Source organism: Ruditapes philippinarum, unplaced genomic scaffold (assembly GCF_026571515.1).
Source record: "Ruditapes philippinarum isolate M1 unplaced genomic scaffold, ASM2657151v2 ctg269_1_1_1_1, whole genome shotgun sequence".
Lineage (NCBI taxonomy): Eukaryota > Metazoa > Mollusca > Bivalvia > Venerida > Veneridae > Ruditapes > Ruditapes philippinarum.
The window spans coordinates 150,971-169,725 of NW_026866443.1; the positions used below are offsets into that span (position 1 = coordinate 150,971).

General features: G+C 32.5%; 2 protein-coding genes across 2 annotated transcripts; both read right to left on the reverse strand.

The window, feature by feature from the left end:
• Positions 1 to 3,190: 3,190 nt before the first annotated feature.
• On the reverse strand, positions 3,191 to 6,978 carry LOC132732483 (uncharacterized). Its single transcript, XM_060718917.1, has 3 exons — positions 6,146 to 6,978; positions 3,967 to 4,168; positions 3,191 to 3,714 (listed from the first exon to the last, which is right to left on the reverse strand). The coding sequence occupies exons 1-3, from the start codon at positions 6,892 to 6,894 to the stop codon at positions 3,448 to 3,450; spliced, it is 1,218 nt and encodes a 405-aa protein (XP_060574900.1). The 5' UTR covers positions 6,895 to 6,978; the 3' UTR covers positions 3,191 to 3,447.
• A 4,213-nt stretch (positions 6,979 to 11,191) lies between these two features.
• LOC132732482 (uncharacterized) lies at positions 11,192 to 16,244 on the reverse strand. Its single transcript, XM_060718916.1, has 5 exons — positions 16,110 to 16,244; positions 15,108 to 15,216; positions 14,121 to 14,363; positions 12,795 to 12,979; positions 11,192 to 11,725 (listed from the first exon to the last, which is right to left on the reverse strand). The coding sequence occupies exons 2-5, from the start codon at positions 15,181 to 15,183 to the stop codon at positions 11,570 to 11,572; spliced, it is 660 nt and encodes a 219-aa protein (XP_060574899.1). The 5' UTR covers positions 15,184 to 15,216; positions 16,110 to 16,244; the 3' UTR covers positions 11,192 to 11,569.
• Positions 16,245 to 18,755: the final 2,511 nt, after the last annotated feature.

The window sequence follows — 18,755 nt, forward strand, 5'->3', positions numbered from 1 at the left end:
TATGTTACATGTAATGTAATGCTAAGTAATGTAATGTTAAATGATTGAAATGTTTGGTTGTGTTCAAATAAGCATTATAGTACTGAGGCATGTACTTAAAGAAGTTACTATATAAAATGATGTAAAAAATCTTGTTTTTTTTTTAGTATTGAAAAGTTAAATTTTTCATATACTCGAAAACAATCAAAGTAAAGTACTGAAAGATTGATTAATGAATATATGCAAAATATTCGTTTATCGTTACAGTGGTTTCATTTTGTTCCTCTTTTATTTTTGTCTTTTGATAACATATACATGTATATGAAAGTATTGTATGGTATATATTTTGCAAAGTAGTAAGGAAACATATCTGACTTGTATATAGGAGGTGATTTTTCATCTTCATTTTTTTTCTTCATTTTTTTTAAGGATTTTAATTTCAATTTTAATCCTTTCGACACTTAATATCTTAAATGGATATGTCTATCTTTCAATCTGGACACAACCATTTATTAGTTTTCGGGAAGGTCTGCACCGGTTGCTTGGGTATTTTCAGTTGCTACACGCAAACTAAAAGTTCACGAAATAGACTTTTCCTCAACTTGTTAAAAATTTGTTAAGATTCAGTAAAACAATTGAAAGTGAAATGGAAAACAGGACCACACACTCATGTACATTACAATTCTCCTGAAACAAGTTGCAACTATATTTTAGTGTCTTGCATACTTTGAAGATTTCCACCCCTACTGCCCCGACCCCCATTTTACAAGCACCCTTCCCACCCCAATCTACCAGTAATGGATATTTAAGGGGGGTATTGTTTGTCCTGTCCACCCTACTTGTAATGGATATTTAAAAGATATTGTCCTGTCTGTAAGTGGGCAGCATTTACATTTATCATAACATCTAAATATAAAAGGTGCACACCACATACCTCTTAAGATGGGGGTTAATTTTGTTCTTACTTTATAAGAGAATGTTGGAGGTGAAAATGTTATTTTTTTCGTTTTTATTTTCATCACTTCTATTCTTTTGACTGTTATAGAGTTGGGGAAAAAGAGGCTGTCACTGGTAAATGAAAACTACAACAATGTTCTTTTATTGTTTTAAATGTACAGAGTTGTAGAAAAATGCACAATGTTGGAATATGTAATTTTTCGAGGGTATATGTGTAACCATCTTTGTGTTTTACCATCTTAAAAAATATTTATTTGTATTACATTATACAATGTATTAAATGGAAAAAAGATCAAAGTTCTCGTTTGTTGTTTATGCATCCACATAAATGGAGTGCTTTTCTTTTGAAATTTCCATTCATTTGCTATACATGTACATGTTGTATTTTTGTGCCCCCACTTTAGTGGCGGGCATTTAGATTTACCCTTGTCTGTCCTTCCGTCCGTCTGTCCGTTCACTTTTGTGTCGCACGTAACTCAAAAAGTATTTGACCTAGAGTCATGAAACTTTACAGGAATGTTGATCAGCATGTGTAGTTGTGCACCTGGGTATTTTGGTCTGGATATTTTTAGTATTTTCAGAGTTATTGCCCTTGACTTAGTAAAATTTTGCAATTTTCAACTTGTGTCGCATGTAACTCAAAAAGTATTTGACCTACAGTCATGAAACTTTACAGGAATGTTGATCAGCATGTGTAGTTGTGCACCTGGGTATTTTCGTCTGGATATTTTTAGTATTTTCAGAGTTATTGCCCTTGACTTAGTAAAATTTTGCAATTTTCAACTTGTGTCGCACGTAACTCAAAAAGTATTTGACATAGAGTCATGAAACTTTACAGGAATGTTGATCAGCATGTGTAGTTGTGCACCTGGGTATTTTGGTCTGGATATTTTTAGTATTTTCAGAGTTATTGCCCTTGACTTAGTAAAATTTTGCAATTTTCAACTTGTGTCGCATGTAACTCAAAAAGTATTTGACCTACAGTCATGAAACTTTACAGGAATGTTGATCAGCATGTGTAGTTGTGCACCTGGGTATTTTCGTCTGGATATTTTTAGTATTTTCAGAGTTATTGCCCTTGACTTAGTAAAATTTTGCAATTTTCAACTTGTGTCGCACGTAACTCAAAAAGTATTTGACCTAGAGTCATGAAACTTTACAGGAATGTTGATCAGCATGTGTAGTTGTGCACCTGGGTATTTTCGTCTGGATATTTTTAGAGTTATTGCCCTTGACTTAGTAAAATTTGGCAATTTTCAACATGTGTCGCACATAACTCAAAAAGTATTTGACCTAGAGTCATGTAACTTTACAGGAATATTGATTAGCATGTGCAGTTGTGCACCAGGTATTTTCGTCTGGATTTATATAGTATTTTTAGAGTTATTGCCCTTCACTTAGAAAATTTTTGCAATTTTCAACTTGTGTCGCAAGTTTCTCAAAAAGGATTTGACATAGTCAATAAACCTTATGGGCAGGTTGCTCAGCATATTTTGGATTTGCACCTGGGGTTTCGCTTGTGGATTTATCCAGTATTTGTAGAGTTATTTCCCTTGACTTAAGAGTAAAAAGATTGACAGAACAGTGTTGCGGTGGGGGCACCCGTGTCCTATGGACACATTTCTAGTTCAAATCAAAATTGATATTGTTTGGCTTCAGTCAAATTAGGAACTAGTTTATTGTTACCCAGTCCCCCACCCCCACTCCTGTGGAATTGCGGGACTTCACTTTTGGATTTTCAAAGCTCCAGTGGAGTAAGTCACATGTTAAACTCCCCTCTTAATTCACAAATGCTACCATTCGTTTGCTGCCAAAAACGAAACCATGGCACTAGCACCACAGTTCGACCACAGATCTGGTGAAAACTTGGCCCATTCTCTCCACTATTCCCTGCACTCTCCTAGGAGTGATATGAGCTGGGTTTCAATTGACAGCGCATTATACCTTGAAACTATTAATTTCACATGTATCGTTCATTATTATATTTCAGAAATCTTTTGAAAAGTATGTTATATCTCAGTAATTCAATAGAACTAGCTCGGACTGATTAACTATTTCACGGACTGATTAACTATTTCACGGATATTTCAAATTTTAGTAAGAGACCACCTGTAAATAGAATCCACTCAAATATAGGAAACCTCTCATTTAAGATTATCGTAAATCTTCAATTTTCAGAGCAAGAAAAGATTCTTTGGATAAAATCAATGAAAATCAGCTTTTTTTTGTTGAAATTTGAATGACATAACGCAAATTATGTTTTATGTAATGATTTATTAAAGAAATCTCATGACACATTCACATATTTTTTTTTACAAATGCTATATATTATATACTGCAAAGCAGTTTAACAGATGACTTGAAACTTACTTATCGAATGGTCATTACATGATAGTTGAAATTTTTTTCCCTGTTAATAACAACAAAAACAACGAAAATATATGTAATATCGCCACTTTTGTGACCTTCACATTAAACACTTGAATAACGCAAACGGACAGTTCTTATAAATCAGTGCACTTGCAGGAATTTTCTGATAACTAGGTCATGTTTAGAAGACGACATTCTATAGCTACACGGGTACTCCCAATCTTCACCTTGTTCTTCCTTCACAATGTCGTCCCAGGATCGAACCACTACTTTGTCACCATCCACAGACAACCCCTGCTCGATTGCACGCGTACAGTCTCCGTTATGCTCGAACCCTACTATCCATCGGTCAAGGACGCTTCCGTCAGATAATCGAAGAGAAACTGGGTCAAACTGAAGGGTTCTTACCTATATATGTATACACAATGTGGCATTATTAATACTTATACAAAACAATAGACAAAGACAACGTTATTGGAGAAATTTATATTTATTATATGTTTCTACGTTTGTCTCGAAAGCCAGCAATAATGACGTCACCTCTAGGTAGACAATTTTACGCGAGACTTAGACATTCTCTTTTTATGTCCTTATTAGTAATAAGTTTAAATAGAGAAAATGCTTTAAAATTGATATACAAGAACGCCGACAAATGCTTACCTCACGTAGAATTTGTGTTTCGACCAGATGTTTGAGTTGCACGTGATCGTATTTCCAGCTGTCACGTAGACTGAAGCAGACGGCATTTTTCAAGTCGAGTCTTGGCGCGTTCTTGTGGTGAGTCGAAGGCGTAACCCTGTTTGCCCAGTTAACTGATTCCTTCACTTCGTCCAACAACGACTTCTGTTTCACAGGAATAACTCTACCGGAATACATTGAGAAAAAAACAACAGTAATCCAGCTATTTTAAATTTAGTTCATTTATTTAGAGACTATAAAAAGCTTGTTTTACGTCAGATATCGTCCTCCATTTGTATTAATCTTTTCAATAAGCACACATATAATCAGAAATAAATTTGAAACCGTCTACAAGAATAGAAGAAATCTATTTTTTTTACAAAAATAACGCGTATCTATTTTCTACAACCGTTCCGCGTTTTTGCACGGCTTTTCTCAAAACTTACTTCCATTTCAATTAATTTCTAAATTATTCATATGTAAAAGCTAAAAGCATTCTTTGGAATATTATCTCTAATCGATATAGACCGACACGCTTGTTGCATGCCTAGTTAGATTTATCATGTTTCTGTTTTCTCACAGGAAATGTTCCAGCTTGAAGTCGGTTTTAAATCTTGATATTATGGCTAAATAAAGAAACTTTCCTGAAAGTTATGGGTCTATAAATCATGAAAATAATGTTGACGTATTCAAGACGCAATTGGAATAAGCAATCAGTTTACACGATATATTACGATTAGAGCGACAACAATGAAAATTGCTTCGTAATTCCAATTAATATAAATAATCCTAGAACTTAGAATCATTAAAGTAAAGAAAATGAAGGATCATATTAAAATTAGAGTTACATAATTGAATATCCTTAGCTGAATTTTTATCATTAAAGTAAAGAATGTACGGATCGGATTAGAATTAGAGTTACATAATAGAATATCCTTAGAAAATACATTTTGTATTATTTGTGCTACGTGTATTTGCCTGATTTAACAAGAGTGTTATAAAATTGTAATATGATATCATTAAAACAGTCAAAACGAAAACCTAAAAAAGCATATTTGGAAACAATGCTGACACTCGTTTTGAACTTTTATATATAAAATTACAAGCATATTCTTGTGTTGTTTATAAAAAAAGGTGAAAGAAATCTAATGTGCGGAAACCGCAATGAATTATGATCTTAATAAAGAGCGTTATAATCTTGTAAGAGAAATATGAAGGGACAAAAGTTTACACATCAATCCATGATTTCTTAGAAAAACACATGGAAAATCGATACAAACGCATAGAAATTCAATTAAAATTACCATGTAAATTCGATAAAAAAAACAAATGTTCGATAAAATCACATTTAAATTCGATAAAAAACACATGGAAATTCGACAGAACGTCATGATTGGGTATTATTCCTTAATTATATTGGTACAAGAAGACTTAATGTGTTAAATATCATATAAGTGTATATAAACTATGTGACCCCAGGGAAGGGCCAATTTTAAATAAATACAAAATTAATGATTTTCAGCCTACCTCATGACAAGATATCTATGCTCTGGACAGTGTAGTTTCGAAAGAGAGATTTTTAGACATGTTTGCTATCACGGTCTTTATTTAAACTAAACGTCATAGGGGAGGGGGCATTTTTGACCCCAAAAACATGATTTATATATATATATATAAGCAAATGCTACATGTCAAATATCTAACTATTGTAGGCTTAAATGTGTTTTCTTATATATGTATTTACTTTGTTATTTAAGTAAACATGTCTTAAAGATTTCAGAATGCTAAATTTTATATGAAATATTCTAACACGACCCGCAGTTTTCCCTATTGAACATAGAAGGAACGAAAGCGTGTGATTATTTTTAGACATTTAAAATGTGACGCGCTGAAAATAAATACGGTTACAATTTATAAACTTGATATCAGGTACCTCAGATTGAAATAATATATCCCAGACAATTATTTTATCGGTTATTAAAACCCCTGTTTGTCGTAACGATGCACAGCATTATATAACTCGGGGTACACCCTCATGACATAATTCCTCGAATCCGAACTCCAAAGTGATTTTTTAGCAATAAAATCAATGTTGGGAATATATTATTTCTTAAATAACATAACAGGAATAAAACAATAATGGAACTTATTACTTTATTACCTCTTCCTCATTGACCCTCCACTGACAAACGACTGGGGCAGGAAAAATGAACTATTGGTTGATATATTCTCTTTCAGGGGTGACTCTCTGTTCAGATCTCTTACAGAAAGCTTCGGTACACATTTAGTATCTATCAATTCGGAGGTACTCCTTCGCGGTGATTTCCGTGCACTCGGTTTCGGTCGATTTGCGCGGACGACGGATCCTCTCGGTGTACGTGTTGTCCTTCGCCGGAAGCCTAATTCTTCAAATCGTCGGTATACGGCGTCGTCCATAAAGTCTGTTTCTCCTCTAGGACTTTTTATTTGCCAACCATGTTTATAATCGACAGGTGTGTTATCAATCCTACTTTCTGTAGGCGTTGTAAAATGTCCGTTATCAAATGAAGATTGTCTCATTATGTCATTAGTATTAGCGTTAGTTTCATCATGTGAATTACAATCACCAATTTCATGTTTATCTATAGCAAAGTCAGTCAGTGCCTTTGGAGAAACCGTGAACAGTTGCCATCGGTAGGTTTGCGTCTCGTGATCATAAGCATAAACTCCTTCGAAACCATCTATGCTCTTTTCGTGCTTTGGGCAAACACTTATATCAAACTGCACCCTCTCACCTCTCCCTAAAGGCGTCTTTTGGTATGAAAGGTCGACTTTACTAAATGGTGTTATGTTCTTATAACTGACCGTGACTGTTGGGGATCGTACCGTTTCTGTGCCTCGCAGTATCATGGCCTGGCTTGACGTCGGCATGCTTCCTTCCTTATTAATGCTTGGATGTAGCAGACGGCAATATTCTGGTTTCTTTTTCCTGATACCGGAAACGTCATAAGAACAGGATATGACGTCATCGGTATTAAAATTGGCGCTTTTTTTCTTGTGTAGTATAAAACATCGTCGCTTGAAAACTGTAATGTTCTATCTCCAAATTTTCCAAAAACAAGTTAAATACACAATTTTGTCCGTAATGGACTGTTCTATCTCATTGGCATGTTATGTTAGTGTTTCAGAGCTTCATAAATTAATAAATTACAACGAAACCATCCTGTTCTATCTCCACAAATTTAGTATGTCTTGATAATTAGACTGTTCTAACTTACTGGACTAATCAAATCATCGATAAATGTCACGTGACCTGTGGGATATATGCAACATACTGTTCTAAATCCAAAATTATCGTATCAAAACATAGCATCAAATCACGTGATAGCAGGACACCCGCCATGTTGTACGAAACATTTTGAGTTAGATGGTTTGTTGTTTATTTCATATATTAATACTTAATATAAGAATTGAATGATACTATATATTCATTTATTCCCTCCAATCATTGACATTTTAGTATTAAGTCCTGTAAATGTACTGCATGTGATTAAACAACAAGCAAAACTGGTCATGATTTGAAAGTAATTTCGGATGTGTATATTCGGATAGAAACAACTGTGATCATACAATTTCATCAAACAAATTCGTAAAAAAGAAAATTTGTTATAGGTTCTAAAGTTTCTTTAACGTAAGGTACATTCTGTCTCAGAAACCAATTATTTATCTTTATGACAGACACATATGACTGTACTCATTGCCAATATGAAACAAAAGCATAAGATGGTTTAGGTTACTGACCAATGTGGAATATTTTGGAAACTATAACAGAACTCCAATCAGGCTTTTGAGAGATTAAGATAAAAGCATTTCTGGGGCAAAAAAGGCCTTTAAGAAAATTTGCAGATATTATACGTTTAGATATAATACATGTTTTCGAATGCGTTAATGTTATATAACTAAAAGATTGCTTTAAAGTAAACACATTTTATACCAAAGACAGAAGGAAGAAAAATACTCTTATACGTATATTTTGTTTGCTTTGTAATTTGTCTTTGAATTTCTAAATGAATATTTATATAGCGTTATGTTTGTAATGTTTTTGTACACGAACAGTCTTTAAATATGACATTTTTCAAATATAAGTCATGCCTGCTCCACCTTTAAGGTCTTGTCTAGCAGATATGTTTTCATTCCCTATTTAAGATATAGAAACATTTTTTACATACCTTCAATTATAAGAACTTCTTATTAACACTAACAGAACGTGTAAAGCGCATAACAAAATAATTACTACTATTTCATACTTTTGGAAGGAATTTGAATTTGACCATCTTTTGAATTTTCATAAAAAAAAATCTTGAAATATTTTTCCAGCATTCTAGAAAATTTGAAAGTTTTCTTTTCCCGTTTGCGGCTATAGCTTTCTTTTTCCAGACATTGAATCACTTTGAATGTGGCCAAAGTTATAAAAATAGATAAAATGTCTACAAAATTTATGTGGGTATTTTATCTTTATTTATTTAAATTATTTGTTTAAATGTCATTTAATTATGTAATGGATTTAAGGAGTTTAATAAGATTTTGAATCTCATAGTTCATGTACTTAGGTACATATGGTCTAAGAAATAGTGTAGTGTCAAAGTCAACTAACTAAGGGATAATTTGCCGAGAGCATTTTTGACAGCCTTTTAAAGAGAAAACATACTGTTTTATATGATATAAATCAATTCAACTTAAAAGACATAATGTTCTAAGTCACATTGAACACTCTGATTTTAACAATTTTTGAAAAAAAGTTACAAGGACTGTTCTATCTCCAAATGTTTTTTTAGGTTTTTAAGCAAGGAAATATTAAAATCCACATATCTTTAACGATATTGATATGTTCTTTCGACATCACGTTTAGTAGTTTTTAAATTTTCAAAATCCGACAATAAATAAAAAGTTATGCAATACTAAATCTTTACATGCTTTTTTCTCAAAAACAACAAATTGGCACTTAGAACAAAACGTTTTTCAAGCGACGACATGTCTAATCGTTTCATCAAATTGACTTCTTCAAAATTCTTTGACTTTATGCTTTTTTTTACTTCTTCATAATTCTTTGACTTTATGCTTTGCACAAACGTTCACGAATATTCTATATTCTTAAGTATCATCATCAATAGAGCCCAAATGAACGATATCTAAAGAGATTTTCATACTTCCATTTTGATCAAAAGAAACTAGAGAGCTCTAGGGAAAAAACATCTGTAGACGCTTCTACATAAACTGTTAGAACTTCATAAAATTATTTCTGTTTTTTGTTATTGTTTTTTTTTCAATAACCATGAGTAAATATATTGCCATCGGGCCTTATTGTCCTTTAAAATCCCTTTCTTCTGAAATTCTGGATTCTGTTTTTACTGTCCTCTTACATTTGAAATAAACTGACATTAAATGTAGTGTTTGAAGCTCCTTTGTTAAAATCTATTTTATCTTGATTCCTTCTCCGACTTTAACTTAAATAATTATTTTTGCTAATGGATTCTGCATTAAAAGGAATGAAATATATTCCTATAATTATTCCTGTATACAGAAGAAATAAATAGGATTGTGTTTTATTAGGAAATATAAAACAGCAGACGACAATATCTCAGTAGCAGACGACAACAATGTAACATTGTTAGTGCTTATCAGAAAGTAATTTATCGGCAATATGTCTCTTTGTTACAAACATTTATTCGCGTGTCGTAGCTGCATTAAACTTCAAAATAATTACTTGACTAATTGAAAATTTTGCAATGCCATGCAATGCATGTGTTATTTTTTTCCCGTTCATTTTTTTTTATAAACCATCAAACAGCGCCCATATTTTCAGATATATACGTTGATTGGTTGTAAATGTGAATTTTGAAGTTATAACACATATGAGCCGCGTCACGACAAAACCAACATGATGCGTTTGCGACCAGCATGGATCCAGACCCACCTGCGTATCCGCGCAGTCTGATCAGGATCCATGCTGTTCGCTTACCAACTCTATTACAAGTGGAGAAACTGACAGCGAACAGCATGGATCCTGATCAGACTGCGCGGATGCGCAGGCTGGTCTGGATCCATGCTGGTCGCAAACCCACTATCTTGGTTTTGTCGTGACGCGGCTCATTTATTTTTATAGAAAATGTTAACATACTTTGTTAATAGTTTGTTATTCAATTACTAATCGTTTGGTCTACGTGTTAAACAGGTTGTTTATTCAAAAATTGTACTTTAAAAATAAATAATTTAAACAATTTTCCAAGGTTTAAATAAAACATCAGTTCAAATGTAAGCATATAATTAAAGTAATTGCCCACCAGGGGACAATCAGTTATTTCAATAAGCAAATTGCTTCCAGTAACGGCTTCGTGTGTGTTTCAATACGCGTTCAGTTTTCAACACAACTGAAAAAAAAATAGTATAAACTTGTGCTAAGAATTTAAAACAGACCATATAAATTTTTATCTTCTTACGAGGTTTGTAGGTCTTTACGTTTCATAAAATAGTGAAAACACTTTATTTCATGTTGTAATACATACAAATTACTGTTTTGTTTTTGTTGGGTTTTAAGCCACAACGCTGCAAGTTACCTTTTTACCGTTAAGGAAAGGAAGAAGAAAAAACAACAACATAAAACGCCCTGGTTAAACTATTGAAGGCCAAGAGGGCGCTAAAGTCAAAGCTTGTTAACTATCATAAAAGACATGACAGTGTTAAAAACCTCACTAAAGAAAAAATGTTTAAAAAAAGCGAAATTGCAGGGGATTAAACCTATGCCTGGCAAATATACAAAATGTCGGAAAGTATAAAATCCCACTGTTTTCATGCCATTATAGCCATGCTCAAATGCTGCGCGATACTTCCGAAATTTATATATATAAATTTATACAAACATTATTTTTTCAACTATGATTTTCATCATAAAACTTTTTTGTTTGTTTTTCTGTTGTGCTACATAACCGATGACATTTTTTTTTACAAGGGATGTCTTGTTTATGAATAAAGTAAACGTAAAATAAAGACAATCATGCTCATTGAAGATTGATTAGGATTGCTTATAGTGATGTTGTTACTGCTTTATTTTTATGTTTTTAATCCGACTTTTCAGAACTTTACTGTATGTCCCATTGGGCATGATATTTCTTTAAAAAACGTGGACAACTAGCTCTTTTGCATTACAAACGGAAGAATTAATAAAAAAGAATAATGAAAAAATCGCATTTGTTTTAAACATGGAAATATTAAACAAGAACACTGTCATGAAAAATGGATGCAAGCGGAAATAAACAAAACATAAATAAATGCATGCATAACAAAATATAATAATAACTACGGATGTACAATGTTTGGTCAATAATCTCATTAATATGTAATAATACTGTTCATGTCTTATCCGGTAACTATACTATTCATAAAATTATCCGGTAACTATGTCAGTCATAAAAATATCCGGTAGCAATCAAGAAATGACATCCGGTAACTTTGCTGTTCATAAAAATGTCCAATAACCATGCTTTTACAGTAATAAATATTATTTCAGTTTTGTTTTTCACAACATCCGGAAACTGAACTAAATACAAATTTATTTTTTGCTTTCAGCCTCCTCATCATCGCCATCATCATCGTCTTCGTCGTCATCTTCTTCATCTTCTTCCTTTTCCGGTACATCAGGCTGGAATGAACGATCAAATGCGAAGTCCACCGACAATCTCTCTTGAATCTCAACATCCGGTATCATCTGAATTGTACACAAAGATATTTCATTTTTCAAAATAAGGGGTGTGCGATATATCGCAATATATTGGATATAACAATAATAATAAATCTCGCAATATTATATCACAATGTGTTTCCTAATATCGAAATACATGTTTTACAAAGCTATATCATGGGTTCGAACCCTAATCGGGTCACGATCATGTTTCTTTATATGACATCAGTACTGGTTGGTTCAAGAAGCGGACTCGAAAGTGATTAATAAAAGTTGCAATAACTTGTTTCGCAATCGAGCTTTAATAAATTTGTTTAAGCCAATGTTTTCATGTTATTTTCGATTGGTATTGTCAATTAATCCATAAAATATAGACAGTTTCTCAAATAAAAGACATAGTGTATTTTCTTTTCAAATGCTACTAAAAGGTTTATCTTTCAAATATGACAAATTATTTCATACTCTGCGCTGTTTTCTTAAAGTAATAATCGCCAAGCATGCTCAAAATCCGTTAAAATAGAATATTAATTTGCATTGTCACTCATTGGGTAAACGTGCCTTTAAGATGCGGACGTATTCCTTATGCGACATATAACCAAAAATGTTATAAGCGTACATAATTTAATCGGCTGCATCTTTACACAGAGACCGTGGGTTCAAGCCCTAGAGGAGACACAGAACCCTATGCTTCCTTACAGGACACCCGTACCAGGAAGCGGACTCGAGTTCATTTCAAATAAGCTTTAATCACATTTAAGCTTAAATAGATACGTATAATGTATGTATAAAGTATATAATAATATTGTTTACATCATAATCACGACACTGAAAACAAATAGAGAATTAATGTTATTTTCCAAGCCCATCTGAATGCATGGCTGCTACATCAGTGTCTATTCTAGGAGGGGGGATGGGGGGTTCACTCATATTTTTTAGAATCCCCCCTATTTTAGAGGCAGGGGGGAAATTTTACATCGAGAAAGATGGAAAAAGTTCAACAAATGTAATAAATTCTCGCTTTTCGATAAAAATCCCACAACCCCTGTTTTCGAATCCTAGAATAGACACTGCTACATTCAATGATAGGTCAACTTACGTCAGAAAATTCGTCCCTGGTAACTTCTCCATCTTTTGACAGGTTTGGGTGTCTAAGTGCACTATAGACCAGCGCCAGAATATGGTCGTCTGATACCGCACCATGAAACATCAGTTTGTATAAACGAAATAACGCATCATGTGTCAGAACCTTCTGTTTGTCTACGTCATACAGGTCAAAGAGAACTAAAACCAAAATACAAAAATAAATTAGGTTCTGTGTCACATGTATAACATGGAGCAAAAATGGAAAAAATAAAAACAAGAGATGTCGAAAGGACAACTTGCTCGACTATTTTCAGTGCTTTATAGTGAAATAAGAGCCTGCTATAATAAGAGCCAGGATAATATCAAAATTAACAAAGAGGAGGATTTCATTCGTAAAAGTACAAATAATGTACATGAAATAGTTATGAGTGTCGGTTATTGACCAAAGAAGTTCACAAGGGCCTTATCTTATTCAAAATCCATGCCTTGAATTGTTATTAAAAAAGCATTAATCAAGTTTTAAGCGAATACAATCAATAGTTTTATGAAAGATTAATGTTGCAAGCAAAATATTTAACCAATATTTTTTGAAGCTAAAAAAGTGCCACAATTCTGTCAAATAATTATGATCTCAAAGATAGATGTTGCAAGGAAAACTTTGACCAAAACACTCATTAAATATTCTCTCTATATAAAACATTATACATGTAATATTATTCCTGGATGTTCCATGCATGCAGCCATTTCATTCCAATTCAAAAAAAGATGATACACTGTACCTCTTAAAATTGTGACCTTTTCAAACTCTAAGAGAATATGCATGTACAAAATGAACTTTTACAGAAAACGTCTAATTGAAGCAAGCATAAATTAAATGAAAAAGATAAACGCCACAGTTTAATTAACTTCAGCCCTTATGCAAGCATTTTCCTAATTTTCGTTTTTGATTGAATCGAAAGCGGGTAACGAAAGTGCACTGTAATAATTCGAATAAACCCAAAGCGACACAATGATCCGAAAGCTATACAAAAATCAATAAGAAAAGAACTACAAATGATTAATGTAAAACAGGGAAAATTAAATGAGCATATATGAATGTTAAAGCCATGAAAACAACGTAATGTCTGCGTAACCAACCAATATTAAATCTAATATTGTCAAGGTCTACAGTCTACATCATATTAACAAAAATGGATTATGCTAAATTAAATTACATCGAACTTTGAAGGTCGCGACTACAGTATAGATGTTTGAAAAGTGCACAAATATAATGATTATCGCAGAATACGATGCGACACAATTTAATTTAAAATACGGGTTATGTGCGGATGATATTTACATTCTTTCTTTTTCAGCGCCGGTGTCCGCCTACATAGCATGGTACATATTTTCATAAACTGTCTCGGATGGATCTTTTTAGTTGTTGAATCCTTGTAGTACTGTATGATATCCGGACCAAACACGCACCCCGTGAACTCCGGCATCATAATGCACTCGTCCACAGTAATACCAGTTTTACCCTGAGGGGACGGGTCCATTGCATTGTACCGGCGAATAATTTGATCAGTTTCAAGGACTGTGACTGAAAATAAACAGAACTTGATCAATGCACGGTTCCATGCATAAAAATACGTTTCATGTAAAGACAGTCTAGAGAAAGAGTGTGACTATTACTAAAATGATTGGAGCATCACACTAAATACAGTAATCTGGTACATACGGGACAAGATGCTTGAATGATTAAATGATAAATCTCGCCTTTTCACCTTACGGAATAAAGTTTCAAACAAACGTCTAATTCATCTTTCCACATCGATAATATACGGTAATGAATGAAAAATGTAAGAATCTGCGGGAAAAAAAAACAATATTTGAGTATTAATTTGTGATCATGATTTTTGCAAGCGTCTAGAAGTACTGCTCCAATCCTGTATAGAGAAATATAGAACAAATGTTACATGCAAACGTAATGAAAAATTATTTCACAAATATTTATCAATGTTGTTATATCAATATGCTGTTTTGTAAAATAAACTCAGTATCATACAAAATTTTATTTAAGAAATATAGAAATTAGGCTATCCTTATCTAGTTACATTTTTGTTAAATCTGACCCCAAATTATATCCATATAAAACGGTAGGCTATATACCCGAAATAAAGTGATCTGAGTGCTTTTGCATAGTGATACAAATATATACTTGTATTTTCTAATGTTTCCATGTATTGCTATGTGTTTTTTTAATTGCTAAACTTTTAAACTTTGAAAATATTTATATTGTTCAGTCAACTTCAGTGTCACGTGACTCAGGTGAATGATTACTCACATGGAGTATTCTTCCTTAATGAATTAATAACATCAATCGGCTGTGATGGTCCCGCTTTTGAGCCTTCATTTCCCATTATACTTCAGCCGTTCTTCAATCCATTTAACATCTGAAACGGGTATACAATTGCAGTATAATCAAAATATTGTTATTGCAAACAATAAAAAAAACATCCATGGATCGAAATATTGTCAGTGTATAAAAGAATAATGTATGGGCTAAAATTTAGTCTAAATAGTTGAAGGACGAAGTTTTATATCGGTTACATTGAAGTATCTGATCAATGAAGTTCAGATTAAAGTGTTTGAATTCTTATTCACTATAACTCACACGTCATCTGTAACTCCGCCCCATCCCAGGGATGTATTTGTTTAATAAATGCACATAATTGCAACGAACCAGCAGTTTTTACCACGTTGCAACGTGGGTTTGGATACGCATGAGTTCTTGGGCAAAATTGAACACAACATTTGCCCGGCAGTGTGAGACAGCGGACTGTCATTTTATGTTTCAGTTCTAACGCAGAGCTTTAAGTTGTTCAGCTATCCCAACGGAGGGATATGGCTTCTAATGAAGGTCCACTACATTTTAATCTAAAGGTACCTGGTACATCTGTGTTTGTGAATCCGGTCATAATTTAGAATTGTACTTTGAAGGTAATTTATATAGAAATGTAAATAAATAAATAAATAAATAAATAAATAAATAAATTAATTAATTAATAAATAAATAAAACAGCCAAACAAAAAATGAAAATAAATAAAATGAAAAAAGATAAAATAACACTATTTTTCATAATTAGACAAATTTAAACTTTAGCAATACCTTATTTGGAAAATTGAATAGGCATTAGTAAGTCTGTATTTAAATTACGGTTGTTGGACGTACCCGTGACGGCATTTAATCAATAAACGTGCTTGCACAAGTTTAAAAGCTTTACATATCTACTGTAAATCTTTTTTTTTAATGTTTATCTATGGTAAATCTAATTAAATTGTTTACCTGATATGTTACTTTTTTCTTTATAAATCAATCTCGTTCTCCCATTGCACTGTAACTCGACTACATAATATAAACTGTTGCAGATATTATTTGTTTACATGTGTATGACCTTTTGTTTACTCCGATTAAAAGATTTTAAATAAGGGGAAGTAACCAGTCTATGCGTTCTTAACTGACGCAAATTTAGTTAAGATATACTGTAAGCCATAGCCCTATACTATATAGCTCTTTTTATATCATATTGAGCTAACAAAATAATATATATAAATCAATCAATCAATCAATCAGTCACAATAGATATTGTACAACTGTGCCATACTACATTATTTTAGGTAAATAGACCACACATGTATATTTAAATAACCAGCTTTGGATTCAGAATCTGCACACAGGGTATTCTGTATTTGTATAATTTTTGATGTGTGTATATTTTTGTTATTTCATTTATTTGTTGATCATTTCTGTTCTTTCTGTTTTTCATTAAAATTTTACTTGTTTTCGGAGTTTTTGTCAGTTTAATTGGGTTCAGGTACAACAAAACACAACATTGTCATTTAATAATGAGGGACTAAATGGAAAAAAAGTTATACTAGAGTAACATACAAAATGTAAAACAAAGTTACATGTTTAAATGCAATTGTTTTTAAAATTAACGCTTTTAAAGTAATGCATATACATGTATGCATATATTTAATGCTGAACGATGATTTTAACATTTTGTCGAGAGACCATCTGTTTTTATGAACAGACAGACTGAAGGACACTCTAAAGTTAATTTTTTAAACATCCCTGTTACCAAAATATAACATTTTTAAAAGCAAAATTCTTAAAGAGGAGATAACTCTTGAAATAAAGATCCAAGATGTCATACATGATGTGAGTGTAACAAAGAACAATTAGTAATGAAGCTGTTCATAATGAATGTTTATTTTGAATTTGAAGTAAAAGAAAGTTAAAAGAATGAATAAGAAAAATTCAAAGTTTAAGGAGGAGATAATTCTGGAAATAAGGATGCTAGATTTATAAACCTTGTCATATTATTATGATGTGGGAGTTTGAAGTAAATCCTATAAGTAATGAAGAAGTTGGAGTAAAATATACCAATTTCTCGAAAAAAATCTAAGTTCAAGGGGGACATAATTCTGGAAATAGTCTTGCTAGAGTATTGAACCTTCTCACAAATGATTTGAGTGATAATAAGAAACATATATATGAAGTTTGAAGAAGATACATTAAGAAATAAAGAAGATAAAGAAGTAATTAAAAAAACAACAATTTTTTTCATGAAAGTTCAAGAGAGGCAATTCTGATAATTTTTGTGCTTGAGTTAAAAGCTTGTCACATATGATGCAGTTGATGACCAGAAACTTATGTTTGAAGTTTGAAATAAAGGTTGATGACCGGAAACTTATATTTTAAGTTTGAAATAAATTCCTTAAGAAATAAAGAACTTATAGTGAAAAAGCCTAAAAACTAGAATCAGAAATCTTGACGAGGTTGCTGACTGTTGTTAAGCATGACAGCCCTCAATATACCCCCTATAGTCAAGATTAAAATGATGTGTATAATTTCCATACTACCATCTATCCATATTTTTAAGTTTCATAAAAATGTTCAGCTTTTTTTGACTTATCACAAATATTGTTATATTTGCCATGTTTTAAGCCTATTTGTTGCCATAGCAACCATTTTTTTTCAAAATAGGAAGAAAAGAAAAAGACATGCATAATCTCCATACTGCCATCTACCCATATTTCAAGTTTCATAAAAATATTTTCAGTACTTTTTGCATTATCACTAGATCCAGTTTATGTGTTAAATTTGCCATATTTTCAGTCTATTTGTTGTCATAGCAACCAGAATTTTCAACATAGGAAGAAAAGAAAAAGATGTGCATAATTTCCAGACTGCCATCTACCCATATTTCAAGTTTCATAAAAATATTTCCAGTACTTTTTGCCTTATCACTGAATACTGGATCCAGTTTATGTGTAAAATTTGCCATATTTTCAGTCTATTTGTTGCCGTAGCAACCAGAATTTTCAACATAGAAAGAAAAGAAAAAGACATGCATAATCTCCATACTGTCATCATTGTTTGTACTTTTTGCGTTATCGCGGGATCCAGTTTTGAGAACTGACAGACGGACGGATGGACTGACGGACAGACGGACGGAGGGTAAACCCAAAGTCCCCTCCAGTAAACCGGTAGGGGACTAACAATGAAAACGTTCAGCTATTAGTTTCACATTTGAGTATATCCTTGACCTCGTAGGCTAATCGGAATCGGAGGAAGACGTTCATGTAGAAAAATCGGTGGTTGTTGTTGGTGGTGGTGGTGTTGGTGGTGTTGATGTTGTTGATGTTGTTGCTGCTGCCAATGTTGTTGTTGGTCATGTTGATATCCATATAAAGTTTGATAGGACGGCGGTAATTCCGGTAGTGTTAAAGGATTTTGTACTGAATATGGTGTCGTTTGGGAGATTGTTGAAGCTGTATAATAGAGAAAAAATACAATATATCAAATAGATTCAGGGAACAAAATGATGTTTCAATAAACGCTGACATTTTATTAAACAAACGAATCACTGATTTCAATGTAAATATGTTAAGAATTGCACATGCATGCACCAAGTGTTACAGAGCT